We start from the raw sequence: 25,937 nt of genomic DNA on the forward strand, positions 1-25,937 counted from the left end.
CGTTCGAACCTGTTGCGTTGGAATGAATATCAAATATTTTCCGACATATTTCTTCAACGCTTGTGTGCCGAAAATTGAATTCATTCTCACCATGATCCACCGCTGTTCTGTGGTTTGGTTCATCTGGTGGTGGTGGACTGCTGTTGTTCTCAACCCTTAGTTGAAGGTGGCCATCCGAGAAAAAACGATTAAGTTCCTCGATGTCAATGTTACAGTCCATTGAAGTGCTGACTTCAATCTGGCATCTCATATAAATTTTAGTCCACCAAAAATACTTGTTTTTACGGATACAAGATGACTTAATGTGCTACAAATTTCGAATTCTTATATAATGGATTTTGATGTTTTAGAAAATGGTAACGGAAATATCCATTCTGTTCATTGATCAAACGTATCCAATGTAGTGTGAGTATGGGTGTAGCTACTCGACTCACTAAAACCAAATCCCTTTGCACTAGTCGGTCTCCTAGCACTCAACCCAGGAATATTTCAGACGGCAATGATTGATCCATGAGCACAATGTGCACCTCGCACTACGAGTGACAGTGTGGCCAAGTGGAAGCTGGAAGACCATTTGCGGCATGCCACCTCTGACACTCGACAACAGTCAACCTACGGACAAACTGGTGCTCGCTGCAGGTCATCGCACTCCAGTTCTCCATGCACTACTTTCATTATTTGAAAATTGAAAGGTAGATGAATCCTACATCAGACTGAATAGGGAAGCAAGCAAGGGAAGCAGGTCTGACTAGTCATTAACACGTTGAAGACGAAGTAGGCTTAAGAGAAGACAACGGCCATTTACCACGAACTTGTATCAATGGCGACAAAATAAAGGTGGTTGAAGAATTTGTGTACTGGGGTCACTTGACCTCCGATAACGATACCAGCAGACAAATTTGGAGACGCAACGTGACAGGAAAACGTACATACGTTGGACTCCAAAAAACCGGTGGCGGTAGTCCTCCTTGGACACGAGATGTAGACAATGCTTGTGGTGGACCAACGCGCTCATGCCCCAGTAACATACAAGTTTTATAATAGTTTTATAGAAGCTTTGTAGAGCAAATATTGGTTTTCATGATCGTTATAAAACCCAAAATGTTTCTTGGGACGGAAACGCCATTGGACTTGTGAAAAAGAGAAAGTATCAACGCCTCCCATTCAGTGTGCTAGAGTTCCAGACTCATAGAAGTCTTCATTTCTAGAATGCTTGAATGGCTTCTTCTATCAGCGCACCGTAACGACGCTCATTGTTGTGTTACCAAGTGATTCGCGTTACTCAAAAGGCTTCCATTGGTGAGCGTTGAAGATCATTAAACGGTGAATCATCGAACATTCAATTTCAAAGATCTTAGGAAGCTCATAACTTGCCCCGCGGCAAAGCATCAAGTTGGCTAAGATTAACCCGATTTTTGCTCATGATCTGATTTTTTTCAATGCCTGCGAGAGCCTTACGGTTAAATGTTACCAAACTCCTACCATTACTGTTGAACTGTTGGAAAACAAGCTGAAATCAAAAGGCTCGTTATGCAATTGGCATATCAGGAAACTGGAAAAGCCAACAATGTTCTGATAATAATCGCTAGATAAATTTGCGTCAATTTTAAATAAGGCCGTTACAAATATTTAATTAACTTTTTGTCCTACTGGTCGCCGAAAGGTCAAGGGGGGGGGGATAATAAAAAATAAATATTAAAATGAAAAAAATAAAAAACTCCTCGGATTTGTTAAAGAATGTTTTGAAAATCCTCAAAATAATCCGAATTTTATTGTCTTGCCCACTCAAAATATTATTTTTTGGTAAAAAAAATCCAAGGGGGAGGGAGACAGATTTTAAATATTTGTATCGGCCTAATAAGACTCTTTGAAATAAAATTGTTTCTTATTATCTATACGGGAATGCAACAGAAAAACGGATTTTTTTTTTAAAAACGATAGTTTCTCGGCTGATACTAGAAAAGAGGCGCATAATGAGCAAAACGACCTGATGGCTGTATAGCGTGTTTAGAAAATTGAATTTGCTAATCATTAGCCTTTCTGCGAGCGTGTACTCACACGCACATTTCACTCACACTTTTACTCAGTTTGTTTGCAACCACGAGCTGCTGTCACGGCAAAATCAAATGGGATTGTTTGCAATCACGAACCGTGCGTTTGTGTTGGTGAGAAATGTCGGCAAGACCCTAATAAACAATTAAACCTACTGGGGCTTACACTGATCCCATATATGGGTCACTTTGTAATAACTATTAGTCACTCAATTTTGCATGTTGATCAAATGGAAATGACCCATATTAGTGTGTGACCCACGATTGTGGGGTCAGTGTACTTGGTCCTGGATCACTCATGCAGTATCGGTTGCATTGTGATGTAAACAGCGGGCTTCGTTTAATAGGTGTTGTAGTATGTACAATGGTGTGAGTCAGCTTGTCGATGACAAAATCAGTGCGAATGCCAAAAATACGACATTCTACGGTGGGCTGGTTAGATTAGGATAGTGTGAATAAGGGCATGGAAAACGTGAATAAAAAGAGTAGAAAAGTTCCAATAGAAATTATTTGCAATGAGCGGTAATACGGTGGTGGTTCATTATTTCAGTGAAAGTGCCCATTATTCGTATAGAGCCCATAATACGCATATAAACCTTAATGACATTCACTTTTGGTTTTGTTTATCATATTACATATTAATAAAAAGGTTTTAGCTCTGAAAAGTAATAAAAAAAATATTTTCGAGGTTGTTGCCAAAATCGGGAGGAAAATGTTGCCTAAAACGGGTGTTGCCAAAATCGGGGGTAGACAAAAACGGGTGTTGCCAAAATCGGGATGGGACTGTATAAAACAAATAAGAAAATTTGTACTCTTGTGCAAATTCCTTGACAAATCCATAAATATCGTTGGTAACGGGTAAAATCATGTCTGCTTAGACGAGAATTTCGGTTCAGTGTTTGGAAACAGTTCTTGTGATTCTCATTATGGTGAAAATGGAAAGCTGGGTTACCTCTTAGTATTATTCCAAATCTGTATAGTAAATGTGATATAGGAGAGATGAGCAATTTTTATTGGGTAGAGTTTTACCTCGTGTGCCACTTCCAAAGTGTAAGGAAGACCCAACTAAATTAACTGCTCTAGAATAAAAGAATCGAACTTTACGGCTGAACGACTACTCACTGAGTCTTTTTTAATATTTTCCCCTTGAAAAGAAGCAAGATCCCGTGTTGAAACTTCGGGATAAAAAAAAAATATTTGAAAAATTTCAGACCTAGTAGCCGTTTAATAAATATGAGTAGCGTAAAGTTTGGTTATGTGCCCAATAGTGGACCCTCCAGCCATTTTTGCATTATTACAGCACAATGTAATCATTTTGCTATGGAATTCCATGATTTTCTTGCCAACCTCAATGAAGAAGGATAGCAGAAATGTATCGTTTACCTATCAGACATTGTTGACAAACTTAAGGCAATGCAAACCAATCTGATTGAATTCGCAAAGTTAATGTCGAAAATATTACAAAGTTTGATAACCTGTGCAGTTTGATTTAGGAAGAATCAACTTATATGTGGATCTCGAATCGGAACTCAGGGCTCATCTTAACTCACTGGAGCAATAAATTGATAGATATTTTCTTGAGATTATTCAGAAAGATGCTTCATTATTTCGCACTTTGTTTTTGTTTACATTGACAAGCCAGATGAAGTTCAGAATGTATTGGAATACACATTTTGATATGCGGAGTGGTTCATCGTCTTGTGAATTCGTTAAAAAAATTGAGCCAGTGTTAATGTGCATTATTCGAAGCGTCACGTTTCAAGCTTTCAAGATACTAATATCCTTTGCTTCTACATAGTTTTGGGAAATTTTCAACAAATCTCCAGATATAGCCCAAAGCAAGAAACAGATCAAATACTGACGAAGTTTTGAGATTCGCTTTATCAGACGCACAAACTCGTATATTTAAGCAGGCACCACAAATGCAAGTACAAATATCATACTGGATGAATCTTTTCTGAAAAATAAAATATTAGAATGAAAAAAAAGAAATAAAATGATTTAAGAATATATGTTGGTTCTTGATTTCAGCATGAAAAATTCTTTGGGCCTTGAGCCACTTGGAAAATCGTGAAGGGGGCCACGAACCCGAAAAGGTTGGGAACCACTGAACTAGCTTATCAAATTTATAGAACAATAATGAAATCTAATAAATATGATTATTGACCAAATATATTATTGAACGAAAGATTATTTAACAATTTTTAGAGTAGCTGCACATGTGAAAGGTGCGATATAAATAAATAGTTTAATTGTCTGATTATCGGCTTTGGTTTTCGGAAATTTCGTTAGTGCCGATTTTATCCAAACATTCCGAAAAATTTTGAAAGAAATAAAATTGTTGTTTAATGCATTTGTGTAAAACAAATGTTATAAATAAGAAAAAGTCCACCTGATTCTCATCTGTTTATATTTAAAGAAATGAAGAGCCAACTTAGACTCTCGTTTTGTTTTGTTGGATGTATTTACATATCTGTTTGATAAGTTTTTGCTTTCCTTCCTAATTTTTGAACATATCGGAATGACCATTCACCATAGAATAAGTCCCCTATTTATTTTTATCTGCATGGGCTTTGAAAATAAAAAAGAAAGAGTTAATTTTCGACCAAGACCGGGTACACATTTTGCAGAAGTTCCTTTTCTTCTTCTTCTTATTGGCATTACATCCCCACACTGGGACAAAGCTGCCTCGCAGCTTAGTGTTCATTAAGCACTTCCACAGTTATTAACTGTAAGCTTTCTAAGCCATTTCTTTTTGCATTCGTATATCATGAGGCTAACACGATGATACTTTTATGCCTAGGGAATCGAACCCAGCCACCCTCAGCATGGTCTTGCATTGTAGCCGCGCGTCTTACCCCACGGCTAAGGAGGGCAGAAGTTAGTATGTTTGAAAGAATAGAATGCTTAGCACGATATCTAAACGACGGAAAATTTGAAAGAAAATAGCAAATTTGTATTTATAATAAAATTTGTTATTATTCAGTATCAATTATTCACATGGTTGATAACAATATATCGAAATGATAATAACGATTGGGATAAGCGAGTTATCAGTTTGATATCATTTCAGCTATTTGACTTCGCCCGGATAGGAACTTGTAGGGACCAGTGCTTCCTTGTTGTTGACTCACCATTTTGCGATCCACTCTACTATCTGGTTGGAACCCCCACATATTAATGTTCAAACAATTCGTCAATAGATAAAGGCAGAGCCGTAGCGTAGACTCCCAGCGCCCTTGGCGAATCGTTTGTTGGGCGCCCCCCTTCTACTAAGAGAAATCAAACGCTAAACTTTTACATTTGGAAAGCAATTTGAATCTCATACCAACAAAAAAGGTTAATCAAACATGCTTTAAACAGCGTTCAATATTCAGAGATGTAGTGGAACCCTGGAAGCTGCGGACTCGATCGAGTCTAATTTTCAAGATATTTTGCTTGAAACCCGAAAATTTCCTTTCAGTGTTCAATGTACACACTACGATTTCAATGTACTCACATCGAATTATCATTATGTTTATCTTTTAAAAAATAATTTCAAAGATTTCGTCGATGTACTGCATTGCATAAATTATTGTGCCGATCGTAAAATTAAATCATGCTGTTCATTTATTAAAATTCCACGGTAGGTTTGAAATGGCACCAAATAATAAAGTGTTGTTAGAAATGAACTATAATTAGTATGAGTTGATTTATACGTGTACTCTTTCGGCTGCGCTCAGAATGCTCACAAACTCTCTCTCGATGCGATGTATACTTTTTGACAGCTTGCTTTGGAGATTTTTTGACAATCGTTTTTACTCTATCCGCAGCTCCCAGGTGGAACTTAATACCTGAAATACACATAGAAGGATTGACCAGAATGATGCAAATAAGCAAACTTGTAGAACCGGGTTAGAATCTCATTAAAATTGCTGAAACTTTTTACGGCTCTCACTAAAGTATATTAAGAAATAGATGGGATTGAGTTTTATTTTATTTTTATTAAACAAAAAAAATCCTTCTTTGAAAAAAAAAAGTTTTCCGACACCATTCATGAAATTTTGTAAGGAATACCTTAAGGAATTTCTGGGGGAATTCATGGAGGAATTTCTAAAAAGAAAGTAAATTCGCTGATATTACTAGATATTTTTTTTGGGAGAGCTCTTTGAAGATCTCGTGGAAGAAAAATTGGGAGAATTTCCAGGGTAAATTCTTTAGGATATTCTGGTGTGAGTTCCAGAAGGAATTTAGCGGAAAAAATCCAGAAAGGTTTCTGGTTGAGTTCTTGACAAACTGTTGGGGATTACCTGGAGAACTTTTTAGAGGAATTACGGCAGTAATGTTTGGATATGGGAACCTAGTAATTTTCCATATAAGAGTTAATGACTGAAGTAGTACTTTTAAGATTGGAGTCTTCCGGCGAAAGCAGTTTTAATAAGTATTAATAAATACGATTTTTGCTCCGACATTTTGATTAGCCGGATTTGATGAGAAATTTTTGAGATGGATTCTCATAAGAATATCCAAAGACGTTTTTATAGAAATTTTCGGAAGAATTTTTGTAACATTTTCTGTAGGAATAACCCCCTGGATTTCTGAATTTTGTAGAATAAATCCTTAAGGAACTTTTTGAGCATTTCTAAACGTTTTCAAGTAGAGTTCTTGATTTTTTTGGCGGAAAGACCGGGAGGAATTTCCAGTAGAATTCTCAAAAGCTGGATTGTAGATGGGTATAAATAAATTCTAAATAAGTGAATTTCGAAAGGAATTCAAAGGGAATATCAGGAGAATTCTCGAAGTAATATATTGAAAGTTCTTGTACCTGTGAAACAATCTAATGGAATTCTCATGTGAATAACTGGAGTAGCTTCTAGTGGAACTCCTGGCGGAGCTTCTGAAAGATTTCCTGAGGAAATTCTGCAAAAATACTGGACGATCTTCCAGAGGAATTGGGGGATAAACTTCCGGAAATTAAGTCTGAACAAATTTCTGGATGAAATCTTGCAATGATTTCCGGAGGAATTTCTTAAGTACCTTTTTTAGGAATTCTTGAAGAAATTATCAGATATATTTTTGGATGAACTTCCGGAGGAATTCCTGAGGAACTTTTGGGAGAATTCCTCGAGGAACTTTCTGAGGAATGGCTAAAGGAACTTCCGGAGGAAGAACTAGATAAAATTCCGAATGAATTCCTGGAGAAATTCTTGCAGTAGCTTTCAAAGAAATTCTTGGAGGAACATTCGGAGAAATTCCTGTAGTAGCTTCTGGAGGAACTATTAAAGGAATTATTGGAGAAACTACCAGAGGAACTACTGGAGGAACTGTAGGAAGAATTCCTAGAGGATTCCTGGTATCAATCATAGGAGCAAAAGGGCCCTCAGAATTTGGTCAATCGCTTATTTGTGGACGTGTTCATTGGACGTATTCACATGGAAAAACTGAATTATTTCTTCACTATTCACTCCACAATGCTGAAACATTACGATTCCAAAAAACTCTCGGTAGCCGTAATAGTGACCAAAAATTTTACCAATTGCAATGTGGATATCAAACATATTGATTTTCAAATAACTTAAAAAGATACTCTCTGATTTTTACTTATTCAATTGGCTCCTTCAACCCGGTTCCAGAGATCCCCGATAATCCTGAATAGCAGTCGAAGCTAAAGCCAATCCATTTAACATGTAGATGTGAAATAATGAAAAATATTCTTTGTTTGCTCAATCTAGATTACGCATCTATTATATACCTATAGGTCTTTGGACCAATTGATATTATGAATTATGAATTTTTGATTTTATGATATTATTTATGAATTGATATTATGATATTATGAATTGATTTGGTTATTACATGGCCTTTAAGTAATAAAATGTAATACAACTGTTCTATTTATATTAGAGCAAACAGTGATTTTGGCGCCCCCTGAAGGCTGGTGCCCTTGGCGGAAGCCAACCTGGCCAACCGCACGCTACGGCGCTGGATAAAAGAGATCATCTACTGACGAAGTGAATAAACCTTGATGTAAGAACCTTGGTTGAAATTTGGCGAAAGGTTGGATTTCCCAATTAGTGCTATTGTCCCCTACTTCATTTGTTGCTAGTAGATCGATTGAGAACAACTAGTGAAAAAAGTCATTTTCTTGTCTTTTGTTCAGTGATACGGTCGGACAAACGTCTACTCAATTCATCGAGCTGAATCGATTTATATACATAGGGGCATTTCACGAATTCGTAACACTGTAGGGGAAGGGATCAGACCAAGCATTGCGATCCATAAAAAAAGTAAACATTGCATACAAAAAGTGTTTCGAGGGGGGCGGTGGAGGTCCAACATCATCAAATTTAGCATTATGTAATTGTTTTTTTTTGGTGGTGGTTTTTCAAGAATTCTACGAAAAGCGTGTTTTTGAAGTGAATTATAGACTTTCTGTTGAACTAGGGTTACCCCTCCTAGTTTTCATCTCATAGTCAGATGGAAAACGGAACAGCTCTCGAACAACATTGTGCAATCAAATTAAGTAGAACCAATTCTTCTCATGTGATAATTACAATTTAACATTCACAAACAAATTAAATTACGACTCAGTTTGCCTTAAATACCATTAAAAACGCATCACCAGAAGAGGTTTTTCATCAACCGAACCCCATTATTTTACCAAGCAAAGAAAAAAACAAACAATCCCATCAAAACGATTCCATTCCCGGGAACAGCCTTGGGAAGGTCAAACCCCGGACACACTGCATCGCCGTCGCCGCCAGAAGATATAAAATTATGATCGTCATTAAACGATAATAACGCGGCAGCATTCACCCACCCTCGCCTGGTCTCAACCGTATCGTCTTTCTTCAACCGTTCAGTAATTTCGAATTAAGGTGACAGTTCTCGGTATTCTGATGCTGAGAAAATAATTCCAACTCACCGAGTCGAGAGGCCCGGTCGTAAAGGGGATCGTGCCTTGCACACTCGCTGAGAGAAGCACCAAATGGTGAAAGAATCGAAGGATAATTACGATAAAAATGTAATAGCGAACAAAGAAGATGAAACCCTTTTTATTAACTTGCCATTACGATCGGTCGAATTAATTCTTAGTTATCTGAATTCTTTGTCATCGACTGTGTTGAAGCTTTTCTGCACTAATCAAATCTCACGGCAAACTTTTTGTTTTCAGCGAGATAGTGGTCTAATTTTTTTCTATCTGAAGAATATGTTGAAAAAGTTATGTTCATATGTACAATTGGCTTTCAATAATTAGTAGTTCATGGATTCTAATGATGTGCTTCACACTATGCATTTTGTTGTTTACCTATGGCGTGAAATTTCTAAAAAATATTTTCTTTCACATATTTTTTTGGTTCTGGCACTTCAGTTGGAATTTTTCTGAAAGCAATTACTTATCAAACGTTCCTGAACAAACGAATCCAATTTACAATGTTCTGAAATCACAGATGTGAATATGTACATTTTTTTTATTCGTATATTTATTTGGTAGGCACTCTGTGTTCTTAACCGCTACTGTGCCGTGATCTACTGTGGTACTCTGCTCTACAGAATCCACACAGAATCTATTTTTAGATGTCCATAATTCGTCATTGTTGTCGTTGCCAGTCCACATCACCGTGTGTCCATTGAGTTCATTTGTCCATGGGGTGAATCCAGTGATCATTGCTTTGTTCGGTTGCCATTTATCGAAGTACGTTGGAGGAGTGCCTCCGAGAAGAACAGTTTTGTCAGTCGTCATCAGGCAGCCGTATCGGTGAGGCGCGTTCCCCAAAACGCCACCGTACGGATTGCGCTTCTGGCGACTGACGAAGGTTTAGTGGAGGGGCTGGGAATCGAACCCATGACCATTCGCTTATAAGGCGAACGTGTAGCCAACTACGCTACGGGACCCCCATAGAATGACGAAGAGTATGATTTGAAAAATGTACTGAAGGTTACTACTTTCCTTCGATGGGACTTTAACCCACGCCCCACGACTGTCCAATACCCGAAAATAGGCAATTTATTAACTTTGATCCAGTTGGCAGAGTTCATTTTTTCTCATACAAGTTTCCGAAAAATAAAGATACGCGCATAAACATCCCCACAAAATATCTGAAATTATTGAAGGACTTTCAAGATATCAAATAAGATGCTACAGATATGTTATCGTATATAATAAGCACTTAAAATATTGGTACAGAATCTAGAAGTTTCTGAAACTTCTTCATACCCTGTTTATTTTTAATTAGGAACGATACATTCCCGTCGACTAACCTCGTTCGCTGTGATCACAATACGGATAAATTTCCGCAACACCGCCAAGAATGGCATCAAACAGTGCTGGTTAAGCTCTGCGATACTCGCCAGTTCGATGGACGATGACGATGGAAACGACTTGGACGATAATTCCGCAGCCATTGTAGATATTAAATGATGATACTGATGATGGCACACTGCGGAGCGGAAAGCCAAACAAACAGTCCCATGGCGATTTTCAACGCCGGCCAGCAGCAATGGCAGATATGTTGTAGTTCCAAGCGAACGGGCACCGCTCGCCCGTTGTTGGAGGTCATAAAGAGCTTAAAGCGAGGAAATGGTTTTGGTCCGTTCCATTCGTTGGTCGTCGTCATCGCCATCGCTTCGAGGAAATAAAATGCTATGACTTTATGATGGGCGACGGCACACTGCTTCGCTGGTGATCTGCTGCCACCCAATAGGACGAGGGCGCCAGCCAGAGACCATACCGTCGTCGCAGCATTAGATCCGGCCGATAATGTACAGCATGAAAAGAATTTCTTTATTATTATGAGACTCGTTGAAAGTTGCTGGGCGATGACAGCGAGGAAAAAGTCTCCAATAATAGAGTTGTTATCATTGATTGAGGTACAATTTTCGATACGGAATTGATACTTTCGATCTTTTTAGATGCAAATTCATTTCTAAGAACTGCACTTGATCTGCAACAGCACATTTTAAATCAGATTACATGTTATTGAACCGCACAGTCCTAATCTTGTTTATCAATGCAACGAGATGGAAATCACATAACCAAAAGAATGCATCGTCTTCGGTCCGGCGGCTGCTGCTCAACCCTGGAGGATAAACTTCGAAGGAAAACGAGGCCAATCCTCAGCTCCTGCTAGATGCGAGTTCTCATATCGAGCAGAAAGAAATTGGATTACATGTGACTGGAACGCAAACAAAAACATATTTACATACTAAATTTGATATTTTATGCAAATGCTTAAACTATTCTCAAATCGCCTGGCATCTTTACTTCTGCCACCGGATAGCTCCGAGTGATGCAACCAGCATATGCACGTACCAACATCGGGCACCGAGGAAAAACTTTCCTGCTGTGTGTCCCAGAAAGGAAATTGCCATGCAGATCCGACACCGGAGCTTAAAGCTCAGCAACAATGGAACACTCTGACCTGCTCCCTGCTGCAGCCCGATGTATACTCCGGTCATCGCCACCCGCTGGCTGTGGCATTTGGGGTGACGCCCCATCCCGCATCGATCGACCCAGCCAGAGATTTCAAGTGAAAACAATTCTATTTGCATATTATTGAAAAGTGAAATACTCCTCCCACACAGCGCTTGCATGCTGCAAGCTAATAGTGGTTCCCTTTTCTGTAGTAGGGCATAAAATTTATTGTACAAAGGGGCACCTTATGAGTGATATATTTCAAAACGTATTTCCAAATATGATGTACAATAGGTGTTATATAATTTTTCTTATCGTGAATTTTATAAAACACAAAATTAGGAAGAAACCACTGTGCAGATCATTTTTGATTGAAACGATCCGAGCTCGTCTTGAATAAGAAAAAAAAACACTCACCATTCCATCTTTTCCTTATCGTGGTCCTATCGTGCTTTCCCATTCATCCATTCTCCGTAGCAGGGCGGTAGCAAAGAGGAAGAAAGTCTTTGTTCCGGAGTCTTCCTGTTCTGTTGGATTAGCAAAGCTTTTGGTTTTCGCACTTGAATGGCCCGGCCGAGCTGAGCACACCTTAGGCTATCGGTCAGGAAGAACAATAAACGATGCTTTCATGGTGGAAGTTTGAAACCTGTTTATTGGTGAAATGAGCTTAGCTTCGCATGTTGGACAGGTGGAAAGGCCGATTATGGACTGGGTAGCAGAGGGTAAGTGCAACTGATACCACGTGAATTGCACATTTACTTCCGACTTGTATTGAGCTTCCTACTTCTGAAGCACTCTTATCGTATGAGATGGAAATCGGATAATTTATGATAAAAAAGATGATTGTTACAAACAACTTGAAAAGAATTTGGAATGGTAATTTTTGACTCGTATAGCTTTAAAACAAAATATACTTATTTCATAATGAAATTACAATCAAGTTCAATAATGCGACTCTTCAAATTACTTAGCTTCCAATCAAAGAATTGATCTAACCATCTGCCTATGAATAAAATTTGCTTTATAAATGGTCGGGGTTCAGCCAAATCGCACCAAGCGCCAACAAAAAATTACCGATTTTTTCTGCTAAAAGTTTCGTTTAGTACAGCGGTTCTCAACCTTTTTCTTGGGAGGTACCCCTTCGAACGTTTGCATTAATTGAGGTACCCCCTCTCGGGTACTTTGGCTTCCGGCTTCCGAGCGTCTTGAAAGGAGGCTTCCGAGCCTCTTGAAAGGAGGCTTCCAAGCCTCTTGAAAGGAGGCTTCCGAGTCTCTTGAAAGGAGGCTTCCGAGCCTCTTGAAAGGAGGCTTCCGAGCCTCTTGAAAGGAGGCTTCCGAGCCTCTTGAAAGGAGGCTTCCGAGCCTCTTGAAAGGAGGCTTCCGAGCCTCTTGAAAGGAGGCTTCCAGGCCTCTTGAAAGGAGGCTTCTGAGCCTCTTGAAAGGAGGCTTCCTGAGCCTCTTGAAAGGAGGCTTCCTGAGCCTCTTGAAAGGAGGCTTCTGAGCCTCTTGAAAGGAGGCTTCTGAGCCTCTTGAAAGGAGGCTTCCAGGCCTCTTGAAAGGAGGCTTCTGAGCCTCTTGAAAGGAGGCTTCTGAGCCTCTTGAAAGGAGGCCTGAGCCTCTTGAAAGGAGGCTTCCTGAGCCTCTTGAAAGGAGGCTTCTGAGCCTCTTGAAAGGAGGCTTCCTGAGCATCTTGAAAGGAGGCTTCCTGAGCCTCTTGAAAGGAGGCTTGCGGGCGTCTTGAAAGGAGGCTTCCGAGCCTCTTGAAAGGAGGCTTCCGAGCCTCTTGTATGGAGGCTTCCGAGACTCTTAAAAGGAGGCTTCCGAGCATCTTGAAAGGAGGCTTCCGAGCCTCTTGAAAGGAGGCCTGAGCCTCTTGAAAGGAGGCTTCTGAGCCTCTTGAAAGGAGGCTCTGAGCCTCTTGAAAGGAGGCCTGAGCCTCTTGAAAGGAGGCCTGAGCCTCTTGAAAGGAGGCTTCTGAGCCTCTTGAAAGGAGGCCTGAGCCTCTTGAAAGGAGGCCTGAGCCTCTTGAAAGGAGGCTTCTGAGCCTCTTGAAAGGAGGCTTCCTGAGTCTCTTGAAAGGAGGCTTCTGAGCCTCTTGAAAGGAGGCTCTGAGCCTCTTGAAAGGAGGCTTTGAGCCTCTTGAAAGGAGGCTTCTGAGCCTCTTGAAAGGAGGCTTCCAGCCTCTTGAAAGGAGGCTTGAGGCCTCTTGAAAGGAGGCTTCTGAGCCTCTTGAAAGGAGGCTCTGAGCCTCTTGAAAGGAGGCTTCTGAGCCTCTTGAAAGGAGGCTGGAGCCTCTTGAAAGGAGGCTTGAGCCTCTTGAAAGGAGGCCTGAGCCTCTTGAAAGGAGGCTTCTGAGGCCTCTTGAAAGGAGGCTTCCGAGCCTCTTGAAAGGAGGCTTCTGAGCCTCTTGAAAGGAGGCTCTGAGCCTCTTGAAAGGAGGCTTCCAGGCCTCTTGAAAGGAGGCTTCTGAGCCTCTTGAAAGGAGGCTTCTGAGCCTCTTGAAAGGAGGCTTCTGAGCCTCTTGAAAGGAGGCTCTGAGCCTCTTGAAAGGAGGCTTGAGCCTCTTGAAAGGAGGCTTGAGCCTCTTGAAAGGAGGCTGAGCCTCTTGAAAGGAGGCTCTGAGCCTCTTGAAAGGAGGCTTCCGAGCCTCTTGAAAGGAGGCTTCCGAGCCTCTTGAAAGGAGGCTTCCAGCCTCTTGAAAGGAGGCTTCCAGAGCCTCTTGAAAGGAGGCTTCCGAGCCTCTTGAAAGGAGGCTCTGAGCCTCTTGAAAGGAGGCTTCCTGAGCCTCTTGAAAGGAGGCTTCAGAGCCTCTTGAAAGGAGGCTTCTGGGCCTGTTTAATGGAGGCTTCTGAGCCTCTTGAAAGGAGGCTTCCGAGCCTCTTGAAAGGAGGCTTCCGAGCCTCTTGAAAGGAGGCTCTGAGCCTCTTGAAAGGAGGCTTCCTGAGCCTCTTGAAAGGAGGCCTGAGCCTCTTGAAAGGAGGCTTGAGCCTCTTGAAAGGAGGCTCTGAGCCTCTTGAAAGGAGGCTTCTGAGCCTCTTGAAAGGAGGCTTCCGAGCCTCTTGAAAGGAGGCTTCTGAGCCTCTTGAAAGGAGGCCTGAGCCTCTTGAAAGGAGGCCTGAGCCTCTTGAAAGGAGGCTTCCTGAGCCTCTTGAAAGGAGGCTTCTGAGCCTCTTGAAAGGAGGCTTCTGAGCCTCTTGAAAGGAGGCTTGAGCCTCTTGAAAGGAGGCCTGAGCCTCTTGAAAGGAGGCTTCTGAGCCTCTTGAAAGGAGGCATCCGAGCCTCTTGAAAGGAGGCGTCCGAGCCTCCTGAAAGGGAGGCTTCTAGAGCCTCTTGAAAGGAGGCTTCCGAGCCTCTTGAAAGGAGGCCCGAGCCTCTTGAAAGGAGGCTTCCGAGCCTCTTGAAAGGAGGTCTGCGCGCCTATTGAACGGGGGCTTCCTTGCATCTTGAAAGGAGGCCTATGAGCCTCTTGAAATGAGGCTTCCGAGCCTCTTGAAAGGAGGCTTCCGAGCCTCTTGAAAGGAGGCTTCCGAGCCTCTTGAAAGGATGCTTCCGAGCCTCTTGAAAGGAGGCTTCCGAGCCTCTTGAAAGGAGGCTTCCGAGCCTCTTGGAAGAAGGCTTCCGGGAAGCGTAAAAGAATGCTTCTAATCCTCTCGCAAAGAAGCAACCGAGCTTTAGTGAAAATCAAGCTTTCATGTCTCTTAAACGATGGATTCCAAACCTTTAGATCCTCGATTTTAGTTCAGAAGCATATTGTTAACATATTATTCATCCTTTTGTTTCGAACAGGTACGTAGACTGCATTAAAGATTATTAAAATTTGTTCATTCGACGTTTTGTTTGTTTGATCATTTGTTCCGCAGGCCTCCATACATTGCATTGTGCTGGTTGTGGAAGACAGGTTTCAATTGGCTTTGATTTATTGATCGCATTCCATATTATGTAAAATACAAATTTTTGAAATAAAGAATACACAATTAATAATTCTTTATTAATGACTTTCGATTGGAATTGTAATACGTCCGCCATTGCGCATTTTTGTCCGAGGTACCCCCTATGGCCAGCAAAGGTACCCCCAGGGGTACATGTACCCCAGGTTGAGAACCGCCGGTTTAGTAGATTTAATTGAACGCAAATTTTATCGGAAATCCTGAGGATATCCTACTGCTAAATTTAAATTGACATGAAACTATTTCCGTTGTCCTTGTACGATCAAAATATCACAAGTCAGTCGAAAAGCCGCTCAGTGCGTTTTGGCTGAACCCCGACCGAATCAAACAATTAATCCAAAATATTTACTGGATTCTTACTCACTGCTATTAGCACCAAAGGCATTAGAACTCATTAAACTATATATAGTGAACTCTCTCTAACCCTATGTTCTGTAACTCGATATTTTCTCTTACTCGATGAAATTCAAAGTCTCTTGAATTTTGCATACTGCGTCACCTCCGTAAGTCAATATCTCCCTTACTCGATATTCTCTAAGTCGAAGTAATTTCCCGAAGCATTTTCACCTCGCTAACTCGATGATGTCAGAATCAGTTCACATGCACAATGTATACGATGGCCGAAAAGTTAAAAAACTTGTATTGTGACTCACAATCAAATCACTCACAATTTGTGAGTAATGACTAGTAGGAATTACACGAAGTGTGCAGCGAGAAGTGAGCAATGAGACATTTCGCACATCTCAAAATAGGAAATAGGAAGCGAATAATGGTTAGTGATAAGTGAAAAGTGAAAGGTGAGAAGTAAGAATTGAGAAGTGAAAAGTGAAAAGTGAGAATATATGTGATAAATTTGAGAAGTTAAAAATGAGAGGTGAAAAGTAAGAAGTAAAAAGGGAGAAGCGAAAAGTAAGAAGTGATAAGTAACAAATTCGAAGTGTGAAGTGAGAAAAAAAAAGTGAGAAAAGAAAAGTAAATTGTGAAAAGTGAGAAGTATAAAGTGAGAAGCGAGAAGTAAGAAGTAAAAGTTGAGAATTGAGAACTGTGGAGTGAAAAGTGTTAAACCTAAGTGAAAAATGAGAAGTGAAAAGTGAAAAGAGAGAAGTGAGAGGTGAGAAGTGCTGATTTCGAACATTTCATTTCTCACTTCACACTTTTCACTATTCATTTCGAACATCTCACTCCTCACTTCATTTTATAGGGACATCAATTGTAACTATTATCCTAAGCGGAATTCGGCCATTTGTCAAATGACCCTAAACCATATTTCTACATGTTATGAAAAGTGTTTGATATTTTGGAAGAAAAATATAAATTTGTTCTCTATCTTGATACCTCCCTAACTTGATGGTCCCTTCAACATCGAGTAAGGGAGAGTTCACTGTATGTGCGATTTAGATTATTTTTAGATTATCACCAGATATATTAGAGTTTAAGAACATAATAATTACTGTCACGATGTGAACCCCTGTCGCAACGTTATATCGGTCGATGAGGCGGTCGATCAATGCGTAAAGAACAGTGGTACGAAGGATAGCCGAAAACTGATATCTTCACTACAATGACCAAAGGATGACCATATATCAACAAAACGAGCGATAGAGTTCTTGCTGACCGCTTACGGTAAAACAATGGACATACCAAACAAGTGGAAGCCACGTTATGTTTCTCTATTTCTCTAAAGCAAATTGTGCTCAAACGTGTCTCTTACATTAGATTATTCTTTCCAAAATTCTTAATTATTCTCCTAAATTAAAAGTAATTTGAACTCACTCACTAGGCTGGACTAGTTTTACATTAAAGGTAATAGATACTTACGAAGAAAATTCAAATTGAAATACATGTTAAAATCGGTCTTACTCTAGGTTTCGTGCTATCTACACTAAACATAAAACGTGCAAATATTTATCGTGGACATAGAATCTTAGTTACTGTAAGTAATAATGAAATCTCACTTAGTGATAAAGATTAGTCTGAATCAGTCATTTCATGATGCAGGAATATAGCACAGTGTGGATCAAAAGATTTGTAACGTGATACCATTCTGCAAAGTTGTACACCAAAAATTGTAAGTACCATGTAAAGCGATGAAAAGCGTGCACTAAAATAGAAATAAACATTTCAGCTTATAGTTAACCACAAAAATCTGGTTTGCTAAAAGGTTTTGGAAGAACCATCCGTACAATTACAGTCTATCTTTACAGTCTATATTCAGCCTTACATTTAATCTTTCATACTTTCAGTTCTTCAGTATTTAAATTTTCAACCTTTTCAGTCTTATAGTTAATTATTCTTTTTTATTCTTTTTGAAAAGTCTTTTATTCTTTCAGTCTTCAGCGTTTCAATTTTTTAGTCTTTCAGTTTTCTAGTCTCTCACACTTTCAATCTTCCAGTCTCCCAGTCCATCAGTCTTTCAGTCGTTCAATCTTTCAGCTTTTCAATTTATCAGCATTTCTGTCTTTTAGTCTTTTAGCCCTCCAATCTATCAGTTTTTCAGACCTTCAGCCGTTCAGTCTTTCAGTATTTCATTTTTTCAGTCATCCAATTCTTCAGCCTTTCAGTTCCTCAGTCTTTTAGTTTTTCAATCATTCAAGCTTTCAGTCTTTTGATATCTTAGATTTCCAGTCTATTGGGTTTTAAATCTCTCAGTCTTCCAGTATTTTAGCCTTTCAGTCTTTCTGTTCTTTAGTCTTTCAGTTTTTCAATCGTACAATGAACAAGTTAAATAGCAACAAGTGTAACAGTTTATCTTAGTCCTTGCTACACATTCAGCGATTAAAAAACCTTGTGTTGCTGTAGTCATGTTTTTACTACAACTCACTTCTACTTTTATGTAAGTAAACGGTAATAAATCTTGCTCAGTCTTTTTCGACAATGTATTCCAATTGCAGCAATGGAATCCATAAGAGTGAACAATATTTGAAAAACTAAATGAAATCATACTCATAACCCACACAAAAGAAAATAATGAAAAATAAACGTTAATTAACAAAATATGTCTGCCTGTGCTTTCTTATTTAGCCTCAAATTGAGATAAAATAAGGGTTGCTGATTGACATTAGCTGGTTTAACAGCCGTGAATATCTCCTTATTTTCAAATGCAATCCTGCCTTTTTTGTACTTCCTTACGTTGAAGAAATTATGACGCGGGCGCTTAAACCAAAATTCAAAAGAACAACCGCTCAATTTGATCGATTGATTGTTTATCCTCGCGAAGGATAAACAATTGAACAAGATAAGGAGATGCTGATACAGGTGTAAAGATCACATAGATCACAGTCGCATAGGTTACATCATTTTCCATGATGAATCCCGATTTACACTAAGAATAATCTAACTACGCATTTGTGATTCATTGTTTTGTTAATAAAAATCATTTTGCGCTGATGAAATATATGTGCCGCAGCTCATGATATACAGTCGACTCTCTACATCTCGATGCTCTGTATCTCGATATCTCTCCCTATGTCGATGGTTTCCTCGATCCCTTCAATCTACATATATTTGGGCATTCCGCATCTCGACAACCTCCTTATCTCGATATTTCTCTATCTCTATGTGATCTGATCATATTTTGATCTAGATTCAATCTCCTTATGTCGATATGTTCAAATTTTTAGACTACTAGACCATCTCCGGAATTTGAAATTTGTAATTTTGAAAATTGAAATTTATGGATTTTAGCTGATAAATATGATAAATACATTATCCTCAGTGTTCTTAACTTCTCCCAACTCACTTCCTTCCCGTGGAGATGCACTGTAAGGACTTACCCGGCGCCGTTATTGGTCAATATTTGCGAGCTGCTGAAGCGTGCTTTTTGAGAAACCGGCTTTCCACGTTCGCCATAATGGTGACTACTATAAATAAATCTGACAGTAACAGCTTCCGACACACAACTTTTTCCGAAGCTAAACTTTTTTCGACACTGTTTATTTATTGTTACGCGAACAGAAACAAAACATGCTTTTTTTTTTGGAAATTCAATTCAATTTAACGCTTGTTGAAGATCAAGCATTGAATAATAAGAAACTATTTCTTGTTTTGATATTGAAGGGACCATCGAGATAAGGAGAGATCGAGGAATGGAAGGAAAATTGAAATGGGTACTAGATCCAAAAAAGATCGTTGCTATGAAAAACGACAACAAAACAAATGTCGTTTCCTGTTGTTGATGTGTTTGTTTTTGTCCAAAGATGGTCTAGTAGCTTAAAAATATGAACATATCGACATAAGGAGATTGAATCTAGAACAAAATATGATCAGAACACATCGAGATAGAGAGATATCGAGATAGGGAGGTTATCGAGATGTAGAATGCCCAAATGTATGTAGATTGAAGGGACTGAGAATACCATCGACATAGGGAGAGATATCGAGATATAGAACATCGAGATGTAGAGAGTCGACTGTATATTTAACACTAACAAATGACCTATTCAACCAAATGTCCTATTCGACCAAATGTTTTATTCATCCAAATGTCCTATTTGGTCAAATGTGCTATTCTGCCAAATGAACCTATCGGCCAAACGACATTCGCCCTTCGGCCAAAAAACTTGCAGTTTCCTGGCCAATGCAATTTGCAGCAGTTCTGATCAATCACGGAATAGCAACCATTGATGTGTACAGTCAGACTAAGCTAAGCTAGCATTTCAAATTCTAACAGTTACCTGTTTGAATAAGTCAAGTTGTAGGTATAGGATAGAAGAAGAAAACGGCATGAAAGCCTATTTCCAGTTCTAGCGATTGCTAAAACATGTGAAAAATACAAAAGTAGAAGGAATGGAACAAATCTGGGATCTATCCATCTGAATAAAAGTTCGTATACAATAGTCATCAGTATCGGACGGAAAAGTGACAGATTACAGGAGTCATTACTCATTACTCAAATTTTTACAGGATAAGGTCATGTTGTTGAGTTGCTATGAATCACCCAGCAGAAGACGGCTGTTTCGTAATCAGCTGTGTCTATCAGATACGAAACTTCCCAAGTCCACACGCAATGGCGCTTCAGAATTTATGAACTTGGTTTACGAACGCTTCCTGTGACAAAAATAACTAAAGTTTGTTTGTTTTGATAAAAAAGAGTTACCAAAAACTATCGTTGAAAAATTTCCGTTCGTGATTTTTGAAACAAAGTTATTGTAATTTTTTTTAAAAATTTCTGAGTCGGTAATTATGAGAATATAATTTTATGATTAAAATTTTGAATCTAGCGATTGAATTTTGTTATTTGTTTTGAGTCTGAGATTAATCGATTTAAATTCGCGGATTATACAAATGGCAGATTGCAGATCATTTTTTCTATTGTCAAAACAAAATCCGGTGTCATTGAATGGTCCATAAATGCAGCTAATTTGGACGAACTTTATCACATTTCGCTACCAAAAGGACAGCTCTTTGCTTGGCTCTTTGACACTAAGGTGTGCTAATTTTATTTCTCTGATCAATTTTCTCCCGGATTATTTTACCTTTCTGGTTATCTATGTCATCCAAAACTACCATAAATAAGAAATGCTATTAATGCGGTATGTTGTGCGGTAATCTTGTGCACCGCCGTTATTACCCGCAGCCGATTATCGATCTCCCACGAGCAATTGCTCCGAAAACCTCAGTGAAAATAACGCCACAGAAGGCATACACCATCCCTTGTCAACGATTGTTAACCCTACTCGCTTGGTTGCCTTTCGGCCCGGTCTTATCTTCGAAAATAACCCCGATTCATTATGATTTGCCCGGTACCTCTATCCCAAGACAACGACGACGACGACAACGGTAGCGAACCGACGATAATCAAATGAGAACGACCTTTCAACAGTCCTTCTCGGAACAAAGCCCCAAGGCGGCGGCGGCGGGCCAGGCCTCAGCCATCTTCTCCGGGAGAGCGAGATCGATTACTGGTGGCCCTTCTTACCGAGTTTCGAATCACTTTTCACGCTTCATGTAGTATGCAGCATCAGCATCAGCAGCCGGTCAAGTATTCCCAGGACTTGATGCTTGGAAGTAGACAGACGACGTGCTTTTCATTTGGGAGCACGGAGATGGGGTCAGACGCCGGGATACGGCACTCGGGATAGTATATTGCACATCTGATGCTCGAGCAATCTATTACGCCGGGAGGGGTCAAACTGACAGGCGAATGAAGATTTATGAATTAGTAACTACTCCAGCCCGGCTGCCTGTGGGTCAGCTGTTGTTGCGCGGTTTAATGTGCTTTTCCGGGCCCTTCTGCTAACGACGTGCTCTTGGTTAATGATTTTGATATTAGACCTTATCAACTTAAACCATGTTCAACTCGGGCTGAAGCCGGATGTTGATGCAAAATTTTACAGTTTTCTCCAGCTTTTTGTATGAAAGACATCACTGACATAACATTGAAAGTCTGCTTTTCGGCATATCAAGTATGAGACACTAAAAATTACCATATTGTTGAGATCAGAATTCGTATCCGTAAAAGAAGTGCTGGAATTAATTAGAATATATTGGCAAGTGAAGACACAAAACGTAAGGAAAGTCTTGAAATAGTTTTTTTTAAGTATATGTAAAGCTACACTCAGTATTGGTACTAAATGGAATAACTTATGACTGGTGAAGGAATTCTCCTGAACCATGCTCAGCTAAAATATGATTTTTTTTAGTGTGCACTCACCAAACAATCATGCTATTGGTTGTTATAACGGAGAGTGGTAAGATTTGTTTGTTGTCCTCTAACGAGTAAAACTATTGGTATGATTTCTACTTAGTACAGTACTAATTGAAATCAATCATTTCGTAGTGGACGGTTTGGTGGACAGCTAGTTATAAACTGCAAAAACTACTGTAACAAAATGTACCAACAATCATTTTTTATTTCTATTGTTTTTGTAAGCACTGTGGAAATATGACTTTGAAATATTAAACTTTGAAAATACCACTTGCGTCTCTTTGTGCTGATGTACAATTTCGACACGGCCTATCTACTATGTACGATGCTTAAAGTCAACCGATACTTGCCAACTAATTTAAGCCATCTTGATTAACTGTTCAAATGCCAAGCTAATTGTATTTGATATCAAGCAGATTGTATAAATGAATCGAGAGCGAACAACGAGACCGCTAATCAATTGCATTCTAAAGCACAAATACGTTTCAAACCACGTTTCTAGAAGCACATCACATTATTGTCAAGTGCTCTCATTTCCAAAACAATGGTGGCTGCACACAATTCCATAAGTATATTATAGGGTTAAGAAACGTACCCGATCTTTCTCGGGATTGTATTATTTTGCACTCTATAAGTGTCAATTGTTGAGTTCATTGCAACGCTGCTAGAATTTTTTTTTGCGCGATCGCATTAAGTTTTCTCCCAACTCTCCCTAATATTGCACTGTACCGCTCAGAAAAAAATCTACTCCTCCGCTCATTTGTGGTCGCAAAGAAAAATACGCGCAAGATAGTCGCCTAAGAAAAACATAGCTCCAGAAAAAAAGCGCCTTCGATATTTTTGAAATTTGGCCGTCACGGCGTGCATTCCGGCGGTGAATGCTTGGATAGCACGTGCTATTTGTACTGCGGCGAAATTTTTCACATCTATGAAAGCCTTGGATAATGACCACGAAAGTTGTCATTTTGTTGCAAGGCACAATACTGCCGCTAACCGCAAGTCGAGCATATCTGTATATGGACGCCCATATACAGATGTGCTCGATTTGCGTTTATCGGCAGAATACTACTTTGACAATTTGTCAGCTTTCCCGGTCAAATTTGCGATTTTTTTGTATTTATAAACACAGCTCAAGACGAATCGATTAGTAAGAAAATCGGTCCATATGTTCGTGAGTTTTATTGCCTCAAAGAAATACTCATTTTTATATATAGAGAAGAAGATATCACGAAAATCTTCTAAATCTATATACATAAAAATGTATTTTTGTCTGTCTAACCCTTATAGACTCGAACCCTTATATCTGTCTAACCCTTATAGACTCCGGAAACTACTGAACCGATCGTCGTGAAAAATTGTGTGCAAAGGTTTCTTTGGCTGGGGAAGGTTCTTAAGCTTCCCCCTTTGGAAAGGGGGGCTTCCATACAAATGTAAAACCAATTTTTTTTTTTATAACTTGAGGATTAATCAAGCAAATAGAACCAAAACTGGCGTATGGAGGTTTTGGAAGAGAAGATATAGAGTGTTACCAACAACTGGTAAACAATGTGATCTTAGAGATCATGATATTTTAAATCATAATTATTTAGATTAACTTGATAACTTCACTTTAAATAACATACTCTAAAACAAACAAAAAAACGATCGATTCAAAAAAAAACTGTCTTTGTAAATTAAAACGATTCGCATCCCATCCACTCCTATCCCTTTCACGATTATTCGTAAATGTTGCCTGTCTGGATGCAAGAGGGATGAGAAGAGAAAAAATGATGAGAGGACGGGAAAGCGAAGAAGGAGGACAAGAGGAGGGTGAGGGAAAAGATCGGGACAGAAGATGGCGAAGGAATAAAAGCTGCGAGGAGAAGAGTGAATTTTCGTGCCGGAAATAGAGTTCGACAATCACCAGAACCACAAGTGAGGACAATTTTATGGGAGGTTCCGGCGAGTCCCAAGCTGGTGGTCCTAGAGCCGTACGTCATTGCCAGGCCACACGGCACGGATAGTAGTGGTGGACGTTTTGGTGGTGAGGGGCTTGTGAGGTCCGCGGGCTTCCCCGCTCACTAGTACCCAATATCCGATGAGTCACTACCCCGTGTTCGAGCCCGTGGAACGTCGGGACAAAGCTCCCGAATCCCCCCCAAACGACACATCGTCAGCTGCAACCTACCTCCAATGACCAAGGTAACCCGATTCCCACTCTCTCTATCGACTGCATGCCCTCGCCAAGATGGACGCCACTACCCAGTGCGACAGTCCCCTTCATTCACAAGCCTGCCACCTTCAAGCCCTTCCCTAACCCCTAAATCCATGTACTATTTAAGTTAATATAACTATGTTCAAAAGTATTGGTTCTGTGCCGTGTTTAATTTATTTATTTTGATAGACGGTCTTGGTACACTTTGTTAATTTGTTTTTGGTATTTGTTTTATGTGTCTTCCCGAGTACGCCGACCCTGTTGGAAAGAACCCCTGAGCTAGCCGCTTCTTACAAGAGAAGATATACAGCTGATTTATGATAGCTGTCATTTATATCCATTAACTTTCTTACTACAATTGCTTATAGTTTTCCATCTGGGATTTAATGGCAATCGAATTGGAGGTTCGAAGATTTAAAGCCAAGGTTTAAACGCCCTTGCTGGCTTTCTGAAACGAAAATAACATAAATTAAATAATCCCTAACCTCTTTCATTGTTCTATTTCAATTTTTAATTCATTTTGGCCAATGAACTAATCCAATGAGGACAAAACATGAATAATATCTCCAAAGATAATGACACAATTCATCAGGTTTGTGTCTTACAATGAGTTAGTTACCGAGAATCATAATGTTTTGGATCGACTGTTAATTGTTATTTCAACTTGAACTGTCAGTGTTCTCAGTGTTATAAATGTTCAAATTAATTGTTTCCGAAGTAATGTACCACAAATATCCATACCAGACAGTTTTCTTAAGACCAAACATTAGACATAGAACAAACACATTAACATATCCCCTGAATAAGACACAAACCCTGTGTCGAAACGTTGGGCAAACAAAAATCTTGTTTCAATCTTTAATAACCGCGTAGCTAGTCAAAGTTGAGAAGAGAATAATAATCGTAAGTGCATTTTTGGTCGACTACAGATGTCGGGCAGTGCCTTTAAACCCATCAAAGGCTACAACAATAGACTTGCGACCAAATACACAATGTTCTGCTGGATAGGCGCCATTTCTCGGATGTTATCGATGGGCGGACATTCAGAGGTTCACTACCTCGTTGTCAGTAAAATTCGATCACGGTTGTCAACTGTATCGAACGAAAGATCACAGCGAACGATGGGTTACAATATCCAGCGATTGTCGGCAGAAGGAGTATCGGCTGAGTACCGCCAGAAGCTCGACGAATGGATAAGTGCAATCAACGTTAGCGACAACATCAACGATCTATGGGAGTCGATCCATGGAGTCGATCCATGGAGCGGTGAGCACAGCAGCACGCGAAGTGGTAGGCACTGCACAGAGGCGATCCAGGCCAGGTTGGTTCGATGTGGAGTGTCAGAGAGTGACAGACGAGAAGAACGTTGCCAGAAGCCAGAACAAGTGATTAGCGAGGCGCAGGAAAACTGGAGCAGAACGATATGCGGAGGTTTTATGAGTCTGTCAATGGCGTGCGGAAAAAGACAGCGTCATCTTCCGTCATGTGCATTGACCAACAAGGAAGTTTGCTGACAGATTAAACCGAAGTGGCTGCCAGGTGGAGGCAACACTTCGAGACTTTGTTGAATAGTGGAAGTGACGGTGCATCGGTAAACAGAATAAATGTTAGCGACGATGGACAAGCTGTGGAGTCACCTACACTAGATGAGGTTAAAAAAGCTATTAAAGAGCTGAAAAACAATAAGGCTGCGGGGAAGGACCAG

General features: G+C 39.8%; 2 protein-coding genes across 2 annotated transcripts in view; both read right to left on the reverse strand.

Moving 5' to 3' along the window:
• The window catches only part of LOC134227753 (uncharacterized), a 55,241-nt gene extending 44,805 nt beyond the window's left edge, over positions 1–10,436 (reverse strand). Inside the window, exon 1 of the mRNA XM_062709428.1 lies at positions 10,293–10,436. Within this exon, the coding sequence (XP_062565412.1) occupies positions 10,293–10,436 (144 nt within the window). The remainder of the gene's footprint in view (positions 1–10,292) is intronic.
• The window catches only part of LOC134224346 (hemicentin-1), a 587,700-nt gene that overhangs the window by 312,816 nt on the left and 248,947 nt on the right, over positions 1–25,937 (reverse strand). The window lies entirely within an intron of this gene.

The sequence above is a fragment of the Armigeres subalbatus genome, chromosome 3, assembly GCF_024139115.2.
Source record: "Armigeres subalbatus isolate Guangzhou_Male chromosome 3, GZ_Asu_2, whole genome shotgun sequence".
NCBI lineage: Eukaryota > Metazoa > Arthropoda > Insecta > Diptera > Culicidae > Armigeres > Armigeres subalbatus.